This window comes from Cervus canadensis, chromosome 22 (genome assembly GCF_019320065.1).
Source record: "Cervus canadensis isolate Bull #8, Minnesota chromosome 22, ASM1932006v1, whole genome shotgun sequence".
In the NCBI taxonomy this organism is placed as follows: domain Eukaryota; kingdom Metazoa; phylum Chordata; class Mammalia; order Artiodactyla; family Cervidae; genus Cervus; species Cervus canadensis.
The window spans coordinates 17,803,381-17,817,310 of NC_057407.1; the positions used below are offsets into that span (position 1 = coordinate 17,803,381).

At 40.9% G+C, this 13,930-nt stretch overlaps 1 protein-coding gene across 17 annotated transcripts in view; it reads right to left on the reverse strand.

Annotated features, from left to right (window-relative positions):
- Positions 1-491: 491 nt before the first annotated feature.
- Positions 492-13,930, reverse strand: part of CFAP20DC (CFAP20 domain containing) — a 261,187-nt gene continuing 247,748 nt past the window's right edge. For 9 of the 17 annotated variants that reach the window (XM_043441972.1, XM_043441979.1, XM_043441974.1 and 6 more), the window contains 3 exons: positions 12,993-13,087; positions 1,142-1,270; positions 492-1,050 (listed from right to left, as the gene is read on the reverse strand). In XM_043441972.1, coding sequence (XP_043297907.1) covers positions 938-1,050; positions 1,142-1,270; positions 12,993-13,087 — 337 coding nt within the window. In that variant the 3' untranslated portion in view covers positions 492-937. Of the gene's footprint in view, positions 1,051-1,141; positions 1,271-12,992; positions 13,088-13,930 lie in introns of those variants that run through there. The other 8 variants (XM_043441990.1, XM_043441989.1, XM_043441987.1 and 5 more) reach the window with 3 other exon arrangements.

The window sequence follows — 13,930 nt, forward strand, 5'->3', positions numbered from 1 at the left end:
AGTATTTATATATTTGGCACACAATTCAAGGCTAGTCTACTCAAATTCAGGAAGCATGTGATTTTTTTTCCTTGTGATGGAATGAGCAGAGTTACAATGGCATAGACTTAAAGATCAAAGGAAGTCTCCTCCATTTCTCCAGGTCCAAGTCACAGAAGTGGTAAGGTATATAGAGTGTTCAAATGGGTGGCTTCCTACTAAATATGGATCCATAGAGCTAGATTTGGATCATGTTTTAAGAATTCGTAGATAATTTTTTTAAAAGCACAGAGCTAAGAAGCTGAAGTTATTAACAATGTTATGATCTTTGGCAAACTATGGATGAACTATAATGAAATGGAAATTGTGGGGCCAGTGCCAATAAAATGTGATCATAGTCTGATTAATTCACAGTAATTCCTTTTCTAGAAGTCTAAGGAAAAGTAAATACCATCTAGGAATATTCTGGCAAAGAAAGTGGGTTAAATAAAAAGAAGCAGTTTAAAAGGCATTCTTCTGACCATCATATTTTATTTTTAATACAAATAGGTAATAAAAGAAAACGCATCTTTTAAACAAGAATACATTTTGTGTATCAAGCCATCATTTACACATTAACACTGCAAAAATTTGAATAACTCTTAATTAATTTACATTAAAGTATATGAAGTAAACAGAATTATATATAGGATGAGAACCAACAAATAAGAAACAATTCAAAGTCGTACAATCTTGTCTCTGTATTAACTCCTTCACAGTTCTAAAAAGTCACACCCATCTACATAAAGAATGTAGGCAGTCCTAACACTGAACATTATGTACAAACTGACTTCATCTCTCTTAGTTCTTTCTGATCCTGTAGGCCTGCCGGAGACACACTTGTGACGCCAACTTAACAGAATCAGAGTTGCTATCTTGCTCCACCTGAGGTGGCCATCCTTGGCCCTGGAAGCAGGCGTTATACCAACTCGTAGTACTTCCCAGTCTGGGGATCAAAGTAACAGTTCAAACAGGGGTCATACAGCAGAGTCAGCACTTCCTCATCCTCTTCCGCACTCAGCTCCTCTTCACCTGTGGGGACGGGAAGCATAGTCATGTTAGCTGCTGGCTTGGCTGGGAATTCTTAAACTGCAACAGAGAAGGGCAAGGCAGCAGGAATCACCATTTGTCCTGGAGGACCATCCTTGTGTGGGCGGGATGTCAACGCCGGGAGGCAGGAGCGCTGCGGATGTGATGGCTCTATACTTGCCGTGTAAGATAGAAGAAACGGTGATCAGAGGGGCCAGATTCACTATAAAGCACAAGAAAAATGAGTGTGCAGAACTGGCAGGGAGGAGAAAGGACTAAGGAAGAGGGCCAAAGGACTAAAGAGTTACGCTAATTAGGGCTGAAAAGGATTCAAAATTTGATTATCTTTGATTATCGCAGCTCTAGCCTTCTTCATGGGCCAGAGCTGCAGAAATGCAAAACAGTGCAAATGAAGTGATCTAGTAAAGAGCTCAATCCCCATTCATACATCCTAAAAAGGCTACCACAGAAACATGAATTAAAATAATGTTTAGAAATATAAGCTATGCAAAGCAAAGAACACATGAGGAAAACAACGTCAGATGATCTGTAATTGTATTAGTGGTAGCAAGATGTGTCAAATTTGCTGGGAAAATGAACACGTCAAATTTTTCCCCCTGTGATATTTGGATGATTTGGTTGTAGAGAATGCCTACTGCCTAGTCATTAGCAAGGTTTGGTTGGTTTTCAACAAATGAAAAAAAACCAAAAAGCTGTTTTACTAAAATGTTACCTGGGCACCTTATATGTGCCCACTGCTATGCTCAGCACTTCTGTACCTATGCCATCAACAGCAAGCGAGTGCCCTCTGGACTTCTCAAAATACACAGGATAGGAATTCAGAGGCCGGGAGAGCAAGACCTCCCTCAGCTGGCGACTCCCAGAGCAGGCTCAGGAAGGAGGAGGTGATGAAGACACTAGCCCTCTCTTTTTCCTTAGCATGGCCTACTACGGACCAAAGAAAACCAAAGCTTTGGCCTGCAAGCTCACCAGGTCAGCTTTGGATAGGGCTTGGATGGTGGGCATGGGCAGGGCTGGCACGTAATACAGACTCCGTAAATACTGAGCCCTTTTTGAAAGGGTGAATCAGTGACTGTGAAACAAAATCTCTGGTCTTAAGTGTCACTGCCCATGAAACAAAGGTGGCTACTAAAGATTAATGAAGAGTTAACTGGGCGTGGCTAAGAGCACCCCTGGGCTCTGGAATCCAAGGAACCTGGGGACGGATGGGAGAGTGCTGTTCACCACCCGAATGCCCTTCAGCTCAGTTCAGCTCAGTCTCTCAGTCGTGTCCAACTCTTTGCGACTCCATGAACGCAGCACGCCAGTCCTCCCTGTCCATCACCAACTCCCAGAGTCCACCCAAACCCATGTCCGTAGAGTCGGTGATGCCATCCAAACATCTCATCCTCTGTCGTCCCCTTCTCCTCCTGCCTTCAATCTTTCCCAGCATCAGGGTCTTTTCCAATATCAGCTCTTCGCATCAGGTGGCCAAAGTATTGGAGTTTCAGCTTCAACATCAGTCCTTCCAATGAATATTCAGGACTGATTTCCTCTAGGATGGACTGGTTGGATCTCTTTGCAGTCCAAGGGACTCACAACAGTCTTCTCCAACACCACAGTTCAAAAGCATCGACTTTTTGGTGCTCAGCTTTCTTTATAGTCCAACTCTCACATCCATACATGACCACTAGAAAAACCATAGCCTTGACTAGATGGACCTTTGTTGGCAAAGTAATGTCTCTGCTTTTTAATATGCTGTCTAGGTTGGTCATAACTTTCCTTCCAAGAAGTAAGCGTCTTTTAATTTCATGGCTGCAATCACCATCTGCAGCGATTTTGGAGCCCAGAAAAATAAAGTCAGCCACTGTTTCCCCATCTATTTGCCATGAAGTGATGGGACTGGATGCCATGATCTTAGTTTTCTGAATATTGAGCTTTAAGCCAACTTTTTCACTCTCCTCTTTCACCTTCATCAAGAGGCTCTTTAGTTCTTCACTTTCTGCCATAAGAGTGGTGTCATCTGCATATCTGAGGTTATTGATATTTCTCCCGGCAATCTTGACTCAAGCCTGTGCTTCCTCCAGCCCAGTGTTTCTCATGATGTACTCTGCATATAAGTTAAATAAGCAGGGTGACAATATACAGCCTTGACGTACTCCTTTTCCTATTTGGAACCAGTCTGTTGTTCCATGTCCAGTTCTGACTGTTGCTTCCTGACCTGCATACAGGTTTCTCAAGAGGCAGGTCAGGTGGTCTGGTATTCCCATCTCTTTCAGAATTTTCCAGTTTATTGTGATCCACACAGTCAAAGGCTTTGGCATAGTCAATAAAGCAGAAATAGATGTTTTTCTGGAACTCTCTTGCTTTTTTGATGATCCAGCGGATGTTGGCAATTTGATCTCTGGTTTCTCTGCCTTTTCTAAAACCAGCTTGAATATCTGGAAGTTCACGGTTCACGTATTGCTGAAGCTTGGCTTGGAGAATTTTTAGCATTACTTTACAAGTGTAATTTGATTTAGGTCATACCTGAATGTGCCCTTCAGCTGGTGACAGGTTATTTTACCTCACTGAACCTTCCTTTGCTCATTTATAAAATGGGAATAACTGTCTTTCACAGTTTTGTGGGTGAAGTTGGATGCTGGATAATATGCATACCAAGAACAAAGTAGTTGTTCAATAAAAGATCGCTACTATTAAGGATAGTAATAAATGCAATAAATCATAAAGTACAGGCTATAGAGTTTTAAATAACTGAGAACAGCATTGATAAAACTTAAATATAAAGGAAAGGCTTCACAGAGACAGGCAGTATGACATTTAGACAATGAAGGCAGGCTTGTCTGGGTCCAAATCCCATTTCTACCACTTCACAGCTGTGGGGCACTGGGAAAATTCACTACTCAGCCTCAGTTTCCTCACATGTAAAGTAAGGATAGTAACAGTGCCTGTTACAGTACCTGTGAGAACTAAATAACACTTGGCACACACACGGTTAGAATCATTATGGAAAATCTAAGACATGAGAGGGACGTGTTCATTTATAGCTCAACTCCCTACCCCTAAGCTGTATCGATTTGGCTTTTTACTACTAAAGAAAAAAAAGAAATCTGAATGAAACACAAACCCTCCGACTAGTTTTATGTGTGTTAGTCGCTCAGTCGCGTCTGACTCTTTGACCCCATGGGCTGCAGCCCGCCAGGCTCCTCTGTTCATGAGGAGCCTTGTTCTCCAGGCAAGAGCACTGGAGTGGGTTGCCATGACTCCCTTCAGGGGATCTTCCTGATTCGGGAATCGAACCCGGGTCTCCCACACTGCAGGCGGATTCTTTACCATGACAGCCACCAGGGAAGCCCTACTAGTTTTATAGAGGATGTTATAATCAATTCAGCTTTAAACAAAAGCTCTTATACCAAAAATCATGTACTTTTCAAAAAAGTAAAATAACATTCATTTTTTTCCATCAGGTGTGATATTAAAACCACATATCACTGAGGTAAATAATTATAAGTCAAATTATCTCAAAGACCTGCCATCTGATGTCTTGTTTTTACTGCATCAAATGCTGGGGGAAAGTCTGACCTCTGGCACGTAAGAGTTACACACTATGTAATTGTTTAGTGCATTCTGTGCTTGCAGTTTCCAAAAAGATAAAATTTTAAGCTGGTGTTATCAAATTAGAAAACTCAAAACATTTTACAGTTAGTCAGGAATCTTTCAAGATGAAAATAACCGTTGTAATGGGCCATGGGTCTTTATCACCCAATTGCAAAGGGATCAAGGTGGATCCAATTCATTAGTAGAGATTTGGCTACATAATGCATACAGACTGAAGCAGTAACTGCTATATAAATGCATTTGGTCCAATACATATCACTATAGAATTGGCATTTCATGCATTATAACCATGGGTCTAAGAGGGGTTTTGTGGTTTTTAGTTCAAAAGCTTTCAGTTCAGTCACTTAGTCATATCTGACTCTTTGGGACCCCATGGACTGCAGCATGCCAGGCTTCCCTGTCCATCACCAACTCTGGAGTTAACTCAAACTCATGTCCATTGGGTCGGTGATGCCATCCAACCATCTCATCCTCTGTCGTCCCCTTCTCCTCTCGCCTTCAATCCTTCCCAGCATCAGGGTCTTTTCAAATCAGAGTCAGCTCTTTGCATCAGGTGGCCAAAGTATTGGAGTTTCAGCTTCAGCATCAGTCCTTCCAATGCATATTCAAGACTGATTTCCTTTAGAATGGGCTGGTTGGATTTCCTTGCAGTCCAAAGGACTCTCACCAGTCTTCTAACCCCAGTTCAAAAGCATCAATTCTTTGGCGCTCAGCTTTCTTTATGGTCCAACTCTCACATCCATACATGACTACTGGAAAAACCATAGGTTTGACTAGATGGACTTTTGTTGGCAAAGTAATGTCTCTGCTTTTTAATATGCTGTCTAGGTTGGTCATAGCTTCTTTTCCAAGGAGCAAGCATCTTTAAATTTCATGGCTGCAGTCGCCATCTGCAGTAATTTTGGAGCCCCCCAAAATAAAGTGTCTCACTGTTTCCACTGTTTCCCCATCATTTGCCATGAAGTGATGGGACCAGATGCCATGATCTTAGTTTTCTGAATGTTGAGTTTTAAGCCAATCAAAAGCTTTAAATGGGTGAATCTTAAGACTCTACCAACAATGACATTCATACAAAAATTGGGTGATATTATGTATACTTTTATTCTGAAGTAAGTGTTTTAAACTTGCATAAAAGGTTTTGTTTTCATTATAACTTAATTTTCAAAACCTCCAACTTATATCATTTTGCCATTGTAATCTCTATGTAATGAAATTATCATATTGTTAAGCAATTACCAGTATGATGTCAAGCAACGGGAAATGTTTTGAAAGGTAATTACTGTGCATGGGTAGAGGGTAATTTTCAATTATATTCTTGGATAGTGCACAGTTTGTTTTTCTCCCAAATGCTAAATTGCTCTATTTAAAGACTGGCTACAGAAACTCTAAAAGGACAAATTAAGAAATAAAACCATTCTCTGCTACCAGACTAACAGCATCTGGACAGGGGTCCAAATTACGTTTTTACTCTTCTTCACATAATAAAGCCATTACTAGTGAACTAAAATTGCCTTTCAAATGATAATATATTTACAAACTTTCAGCTTCATCCACTTTGAAGTCGGTTAACAGCAATAACAGAAGGAAAACCAACGGAGCCAGACCAAACGCAGCAATATTAGCTGCCCTCCTCTTGGTTAGATCAATGTGAGCAAATAATTCCTCTAGCTCACCTTCTGAAAGTCAATTAATATAAATGCTTAATTATCTATATTTGAGGCATTTTAACTGTAGATAATAGAAAACCTATATGCAAAAGCTCAGTCTTCAAGCTTGAAAATAAATGATGTGGCACCAGTTTATCAGATTTAAAATCTCACAGTCAAGACATTATACTTGATTTTCGATTTTCTGACGCTGCCGTCTAGAATTTTTTTTTAAACAAGTTAATGCATTTTCTCTCTTATAGATCTCGAGAACTGATTGACTGTATTTTTATGTGCATACCAATACACTATGGTTTAGACAATTCAATGGCGGGGAATCACCACTGGGAACAGGCAGCCTTAGGATCAATAAAGATGACATTTTAGATACGATTCTGCTGAGGACCAGGTGCTGGCAAACTCTTCCATCAACTTCTATCACAGTAGGGCAGAATTAACTTTCACTAAAACTCGAGAAAGTGAACTGTTGCGATCTGCTTCTCAGCAAACATGTGCCCTCAAATGAGAGAAAGGTAAATGGCCAAAAATGCAATAAAAAGATGAAAAGGTACTTTCTTCTATTAGCAAGCTGTATTGTCTTTTTGGGAAGGCAAATGATATGCCAACATTATAGTTCAGGTTTCATTTGGGAAATAAGTACATCACTCCTTTTGTAAAATCTGGTGGCTATATTTCACTTGGAACATGCCATTTAAAACAACCAGTTGAAAAATTTGGATGATTACTTAGGAATTCCTGCAATTTCATTCTTTCCAGGTAGTCTCTAGTTATAAATGTGATTCAAATGTGAACTTGTGTATCAAAGCATCATGTTGTCACCTTAAACTTTTACATAATGTGACATGTCAATTATATAGTATAAAGCTGGGGAAAACCTCACAAAACATATATGCACTTGTAAAAGTGTGGCTTACAGCTCTGAATGCTTTCTGTTGCATGTGAAGGAAGGTCCCTAGTCAGACTACTGAGCTGGGAAGCCTACAAATCCCATAGGGTCTCCAGTGCCTGATTTCAGACAAGGTGGCAGCGCTGCAGACAGGCGGAAATGCATCCCTATTCTAGCAGTGGAATCGAGGACCACACCCTGGGTCGAGAACCTTCTGTTGTACACTTGGGGAACAAGCAGGTGTGGGCGGTCTGAAAGAGGGAGAGAGCCTCAGACACCCACTGGTGTGTTCACTTCTCTAACAGAGGGTGCACGTCCAGCGTGCCACAAAAGAAGGCATTTCTTTGTATAGCGACTCGCCCCCTCTAAGCACAGGAAAATGGGACAGAGTGCTGGGTACAAAGCAGGTACTTAATTAATGCTGGCTTCTATCACTACTCTGATTGCTAACATTGCTTTTTTTGGCAGAGGGTGGGTGGGGGGAAGTTTTCCATTGCATTTTAAATAAATCTTCAAGATATAAAGAAGATCCAAAGAGTAGACCAAGTGATCCTCCTGTTTCCCATAGGCAGAAGATCCACTCACTCTACTCATCAAGCATTTATGGAGTGTTTACAATGTCCTGTGGGTTCCCTGGAGGTTTAGATGGTAAAGAGTTTGCCTGCAATTCAGGAGACCCAGGTTCAATCCCTGGGCTGGGAAGTTACTCTGGAGAAGGAAATGGCAACACACTCCAATATTCTTGCCTGGAGAATTCCATGGACAGAAGAGCCTGGTGGGCTACAGTCCATGGGACCCCAATGAGTTGGACACGACTGAGCAACTAACACATGTGCCATGTCAAACATTGTGGGTACCATGGTTGTTCGATGAAGCAAGATGTCTGGTGAGATAACTAATAAAACAGATATTGGAAGACTGTTTTTAGACTCAAGGTATTAGGTAAATGTCAAATAACTTCATGGTGGGAAATAGACTATGAAAGGATTCCTTTGTTGGACCCAGGACAGGTGGCCATGCTCCCCTCTCTCTGGGTTGCTGGGAAGCATTGTGAAATTTCTATAAATTCTTTACCACTAATTTGGATATTATATGCATAAAATAAGTGTGCATGAGTGCTAAGTTGCTTCAGTCATGTCCGACTCTTTGAGACCCTATGAACTGTAGCCCACCAAGCTCCTCTGTCTATGGGATTCTCCAAACAAGAATACCGAAGTGGGTAGCCATTCCCTTCTCCAGGGGATCTTCCTGACCCAGCCTCCTGAGGCTCCTGCATTGCAGGCAGATTCTTAACTGCATCCGCTCCCTATTTGTGACTCATGGAAGAATAATTAATGTTCATAAAGGAACATCTTCTGTGGCTCTGTTGAACAAAAGGTACAAGGATGTTATTTTCATGAGACCCTGGCAACTCTAAAAGGTCTTCACTCAAAATCTACACAAACTGTAAAAAAGGTTTACAGGCCTGAAGAGAGGCATTATTATTCCATTTTGGAGCTGGTAAGCATGAATAATTTAAGGGTCATATCTGTAAAGGAACAAATGTCAAAAACAAATTGACAACTATTTTTCAGGCAGTCTGGTTCATTTCCAAAAGGTCAGTTTGGTAGTTTTCTTGAGTAAGTTCTGAAATCTTAACTTCCCATTTTTAACATTTTCCACGGTCTCCAGGAAAACACATTTTTAGGAAGTGTTAAGGGCACTCGTGCCCATGGTGATTGATACTCGGCAAGTGTGTTGTGGCCCAAGAGGAACGGCTGACAGCTGCCTGCTTCTCCATCCAGTTGAAAGGCATGGAGCTCAGTGATATTCCTGCCGGCTGGTTGCTCTGCTGGGAGCTGGGCTGTTCACTTCATGGCAGAATTCACACACTTGAGACATTCTGGCCAAACAGAAACTGTGGAATTTGTACTAAATAAAGAAGGGGCTCTGGGGCCTGTATAATGCATGTGTTTACTTCTGTATGGCCTGGAGCAAGTCGTCCAGAGTTATGTGTTGGTCAGGCCATCTTCCCATTATGCCACTAGCTGCACAGGTACATCTCAGCCTCTCAATCTCTGATGGACGTGGTGGTTCATCACATCACTCTCCTGCTCTAAGTCCCAGGGTTCATGTGTAAAAGGGGGTAACAATAGTACCTACATATCTGTAGGCTAATTCTGAGAATTAAAGTGTACATGGAGGCCTGGGTCAAGGAAGGTGAAATAAATGTTTTTGTTATTTTCATCCGAGAAGTGTGAAGATGGAAGAGACTCTTTCCTTGTGAATCCGTCTTCAAAATTATTTTCATGTCCCAGTGTGATGGTTCTGCAGAAAGGCACTGCTGTGGAAGAAACCTGGATCCAAATTCTAACTCTGACTGAGCATTTGACCTTGGGCAAGGTCACAATGAGGGTGATGGATTACATCAGTGTTTTTAACTGGTTCATTAGGGCCCCATGGCAGGGTTCTGAGACCCTAACTCACACTCACTCAGAGAGGTTCTACTTGTAACTACTTTGAATATTGGGATTTCATATTAGATTTCATTTGACAGAAAAGTCTCTTCATTGCTTAAACATAAAGAGCCACTGCATACAGTGACTTACAACTGTTTTAACTGCTACAGTGTATGGGTCTAAGTTCAACACTCTCATTGTTCAATTTTACGGATATACCAAAAATTGGAACTGGGGGAAATACTGAAAGTTGGATTTCAATGAACTACCTTGATTTTCTTTCTTTAAAGGTTATTATTACAAGAAATGACCAGTTGGATGCCATTTCTCTCCCTCTTTCCCTCCCTTTTTCCTTTCCCATGTTCTAATGAGAACCCAGAGTATCTATTATAATGTATACGAGAAATTGCACAGGTACTAGGGATCTAGGGGTGCAAAAACTGACAGTCTCTGCTTTTAAAAACTCTTAGACTACCTGGGAAAAAAGACAAGAAACAAGTAAATGAATCATGAGTTACAAACTGTGAAAAGACTGTGATGAAAAGGCACAGGGTAAAGTGAGAGACTGACTGACTCATTGTCTAGAGAGGTCTTTGAGAAGGTGGGCCCAGCAACCACCCAGGTCCGTCAGTCCCGCACCCCAGTCATTCTCTCTTCATTTGGCCCCTCACTCCGTTGGCCTTGCCTACATCTGGTCAACACGGTATGTGCACCCCTCGGCGACCCACCCTGCTGGAGGGAGTGTGGCCACCGGTCATTTGCAACAAGACTGCATGGGAGGGGGAGGCAGGGCTGCAACAGGTGACCAGAGATCTGCCTTTTTTTTTTCTTTCCCCTGAAAGAACTTAGCTACTCAGCCCTTGAGATATTTTCATTTGTTTTCTTGTAGATTAGGAACTCTCAACAGAAAAGAATTCTGGGTTTTATATACAGTATTTTTTGATTAGGTAATTTATTTACTTGGTTCTAAACCAAAAAAAATTAAAAAGTGAAAACAGCGGTTGGGCTCTGGGGCCAGGCTGCTTGAATTTCAATCCCAGTTCTGCCAATGACTAACCTTGGGCAAATTATTCAAGGGCTCCAAGTCTCAGTTTCTCCAGCTGTAAGAATAACAACTACATATACAAAAATAGTATCTTCCTCATTGTGCTGCTGAGGACTAATGTTTTTTTTTACATTTTTTACAATTGAAGTATAGTGATTTACAATGCTGTGTTGGTTTCTGGTATACAGTGATTCAGACATATATATGTATACAAACATATATATATATATTCGTTTTCAAATTCCTTTCTATCATAGTTTATTACAAGACAATGAATATAATTCCCTGTGCTATACAGTAGGACCTTGTTGTTAATCTATTTTATATACAGTAGTTTTTATATGTTAATCCCAAACTCCTGATTTACCCCCTACCCCACCTTCCCCTTTGGTTAACCATAAGTTTGTTATCTATGTCTGTGAGACTGTTTCTGTTTTGTAAATAGTTCATTTGTATCCAATTTTAGATTCTACATACATGTGACATCAAACAATACTTGTCTTTCTCTGTGTGACTTACTTTTGAGGACTAAATCAACCACTGAGCACAGTGTCTGGCATATATTAAATGCTGAGTTAATGGTATTGAGCTACAGGAACCCAGGAAGATTCCCAGACTGCCACACCTGTGTGGCCCCCTCCTTCTGATGATACATATCCGAGGCTTGAGCCCAGTATTTTGCTTTGACAAACATTTTATAAGAACAGACGGAAACAAGCTCAGTGTATGCTGTGTTGTTTAAAATGAAGTAGATGACATGTAAAGATTAAGCAAATAAGAAACACTACTTTTTGATGGTCTTAATTAGCTACGAATTATCTAAGCCTATCGGAAAAGGGAAAGGCTCAGAAATGGAAATCTAGGGTGACAGGGAGAAGGGGTGCCAGGTTTGGTTAACATTGGCCAGAATGTTTCTACAGTCCTCTGAATTTAATGTGCTACTTTGTCTTTGATGCAAGTTCTATTTACCTTCAACATAATTTGAGCCCCTGCTGTCAAAACATCACTTTGCAAAGGCGACTTTAAGACATCCTTTCGGCCACTTGTCACCACCATAGATCTTCGGTGCCTCTGCTTAAGGACCACGTTCTCAGTTCCTGTGGCTTATTCAGGACACTTAACATAACATATTATTTGTTCCCTCACAGCAAGGTCTCCTCCTGACAGCCAAGATTCTGTTTTTCTGTCATAAGTAATTATAAACGTGCACCTCTAAAAAGAGTCTCAATTTGAGGGGCATCATCTATTTCAGACAGTAAATCACAGTGACACTGCCATCCCCTGGGCGGCCAAAATGCACAACTCAGATGTATGAGCTCTCACTCTGGATTCTCCGTACCTGAAGAAAAATGGGATGCTCCACTTTTTCCCGGGGGCAGTTAGGGAAAAAAATAAAACTGGCAACTTTGTTAGAGTAATTTATCCTGGTTTCAATTTGCTTTTCTTTTTTTAAGAGACTATAGACAGAGGGCGCCCATCTTTACAATCCAACTTGGAAAATGATCTCGGGAGTCCCACTCTGATGTTGTCTGTCACTCCAATTATGCATTTTAGATCTCACCCCACCCCTCCCATCTCAAGCCCTCTGATTCCGCTAAAGATTCTCCTCTACAACACTCCAGACAGTCACATTCCCTGCTCACAGCCAGAATTTAAATGGTTCATCTTAGAGGCTCTCATCAACAAAGAGAACCCCAGGCAAATTTTCATTCCTGCTTTCTTTGAATTTTTCCATTACTAATACAACCCATTATAGCTCCGTGTCAGCCTCTGCTTTAATAAAAAGGCTGTATCTCTGTATTAACAAAAACTTGGAATATTTGGTCTGCCTTGTAACAGTACTAACAGCTGGCATTTTGTAGGCGCTATTCCAAACATTTCATACACAGTACACCTCACTGAATCTTCATGAAAAGCTTGCAGGTGGGCACCATCTATTACTAGTTTTATTTTATAAAACTGAAATTCATAAAAGTCACACAGCAGGAATTGCTAGAGCTGGAATTCAGATGAAGGTCAATTTGACACCAAAGCCATGCTCTTATGCTTTAAATTATATTTTGCCCAGGGATTAACCTTCAGGAGAACAAGAACAATTTCTCTTTTAAATTCCTTTTAGTTGCAAAGAACCTATCACCCTATAAAATGAGGCACAGATTACCTTATTTTCAACGTGTGAGTCCAAGTGATTATCATTTAATAAAAACAGTGAAATCTCAAAGTGATTGATTTTCTCTATTTATAGTTAATTATTTTTATTTTTTTATGCTTGGCATTTTTCATATTCCCACCTTGAACACTCAAGCTTCCAGAAGAATCCTGATGCCGCTCTGCGGACTGTTGACTGGGAGGAACAATTGGTGGGCTCAGCATATTTAACCAGTCCCTAAAAAGAAAAGAACAAAAAAATGAACCACATGTTTGTAATTCCATATATATAGAATTTTACCTTTTCCCTGGATTTTTAAGTCCCTGGGGCTTCCACAAAGAAACATTTTTCCTCCTTCATACTTCAGAAAATAAGATGTCCAGAAATTAATACTCAGTTTTATAAATCTGTAAATACAAAGTCAGTTACTTCACTAACTAGTTGTTCAATAAACATACCATCTTAATGATGATCACTATTCCTCTGAAAAACACAGTAATGATCTTCAACTATAGCACAGCTGCTCTCACCTGAGAAACTTATTTCAAAGAGTCAGAAGAAATACAGATAAAGCTCCTTAGGACCTTTGCATAAGAAAGCCTGACAAAGCCACCAGTCACGTCATGGATGACAAGAATCCACTCAGTGATTCAAAAGAGAAGTTAGTCTTGGAGCTGTCTGGACCAGCCATGATGGTGGGAGCTGGTATGCACTTACTCCGGGCTTTGGGGCAGGGAAGGGCAAAAGAGGGGAGAGAGAGGGCCGCTGGGCCCTTGAGTGGCTCATTACTTCTGTTCTCCCAGTATGAATGGGGGCAAAACCACTCCGTAAAGCACCTCCTACATTCCCCGTCCCTCTGCCTACAGCTTCCAACCTCATTTCCCAGTCTCTTTACTTTTCTTCTTTCCATTCTTCTGTCTCCCTGTTCCTCTAGCAGATACCTGGGTGGGTGTGACACAAGTCAGTGACATTCGGAAGGTATGAGTCACCGAGTTTTCTAATTCAAGCCTTTCTCATCTCTAAACTTGCTACTGAGCTTCCTCATGGGAACAGAGCATGAAAGGGAATGTGAAGGATTTT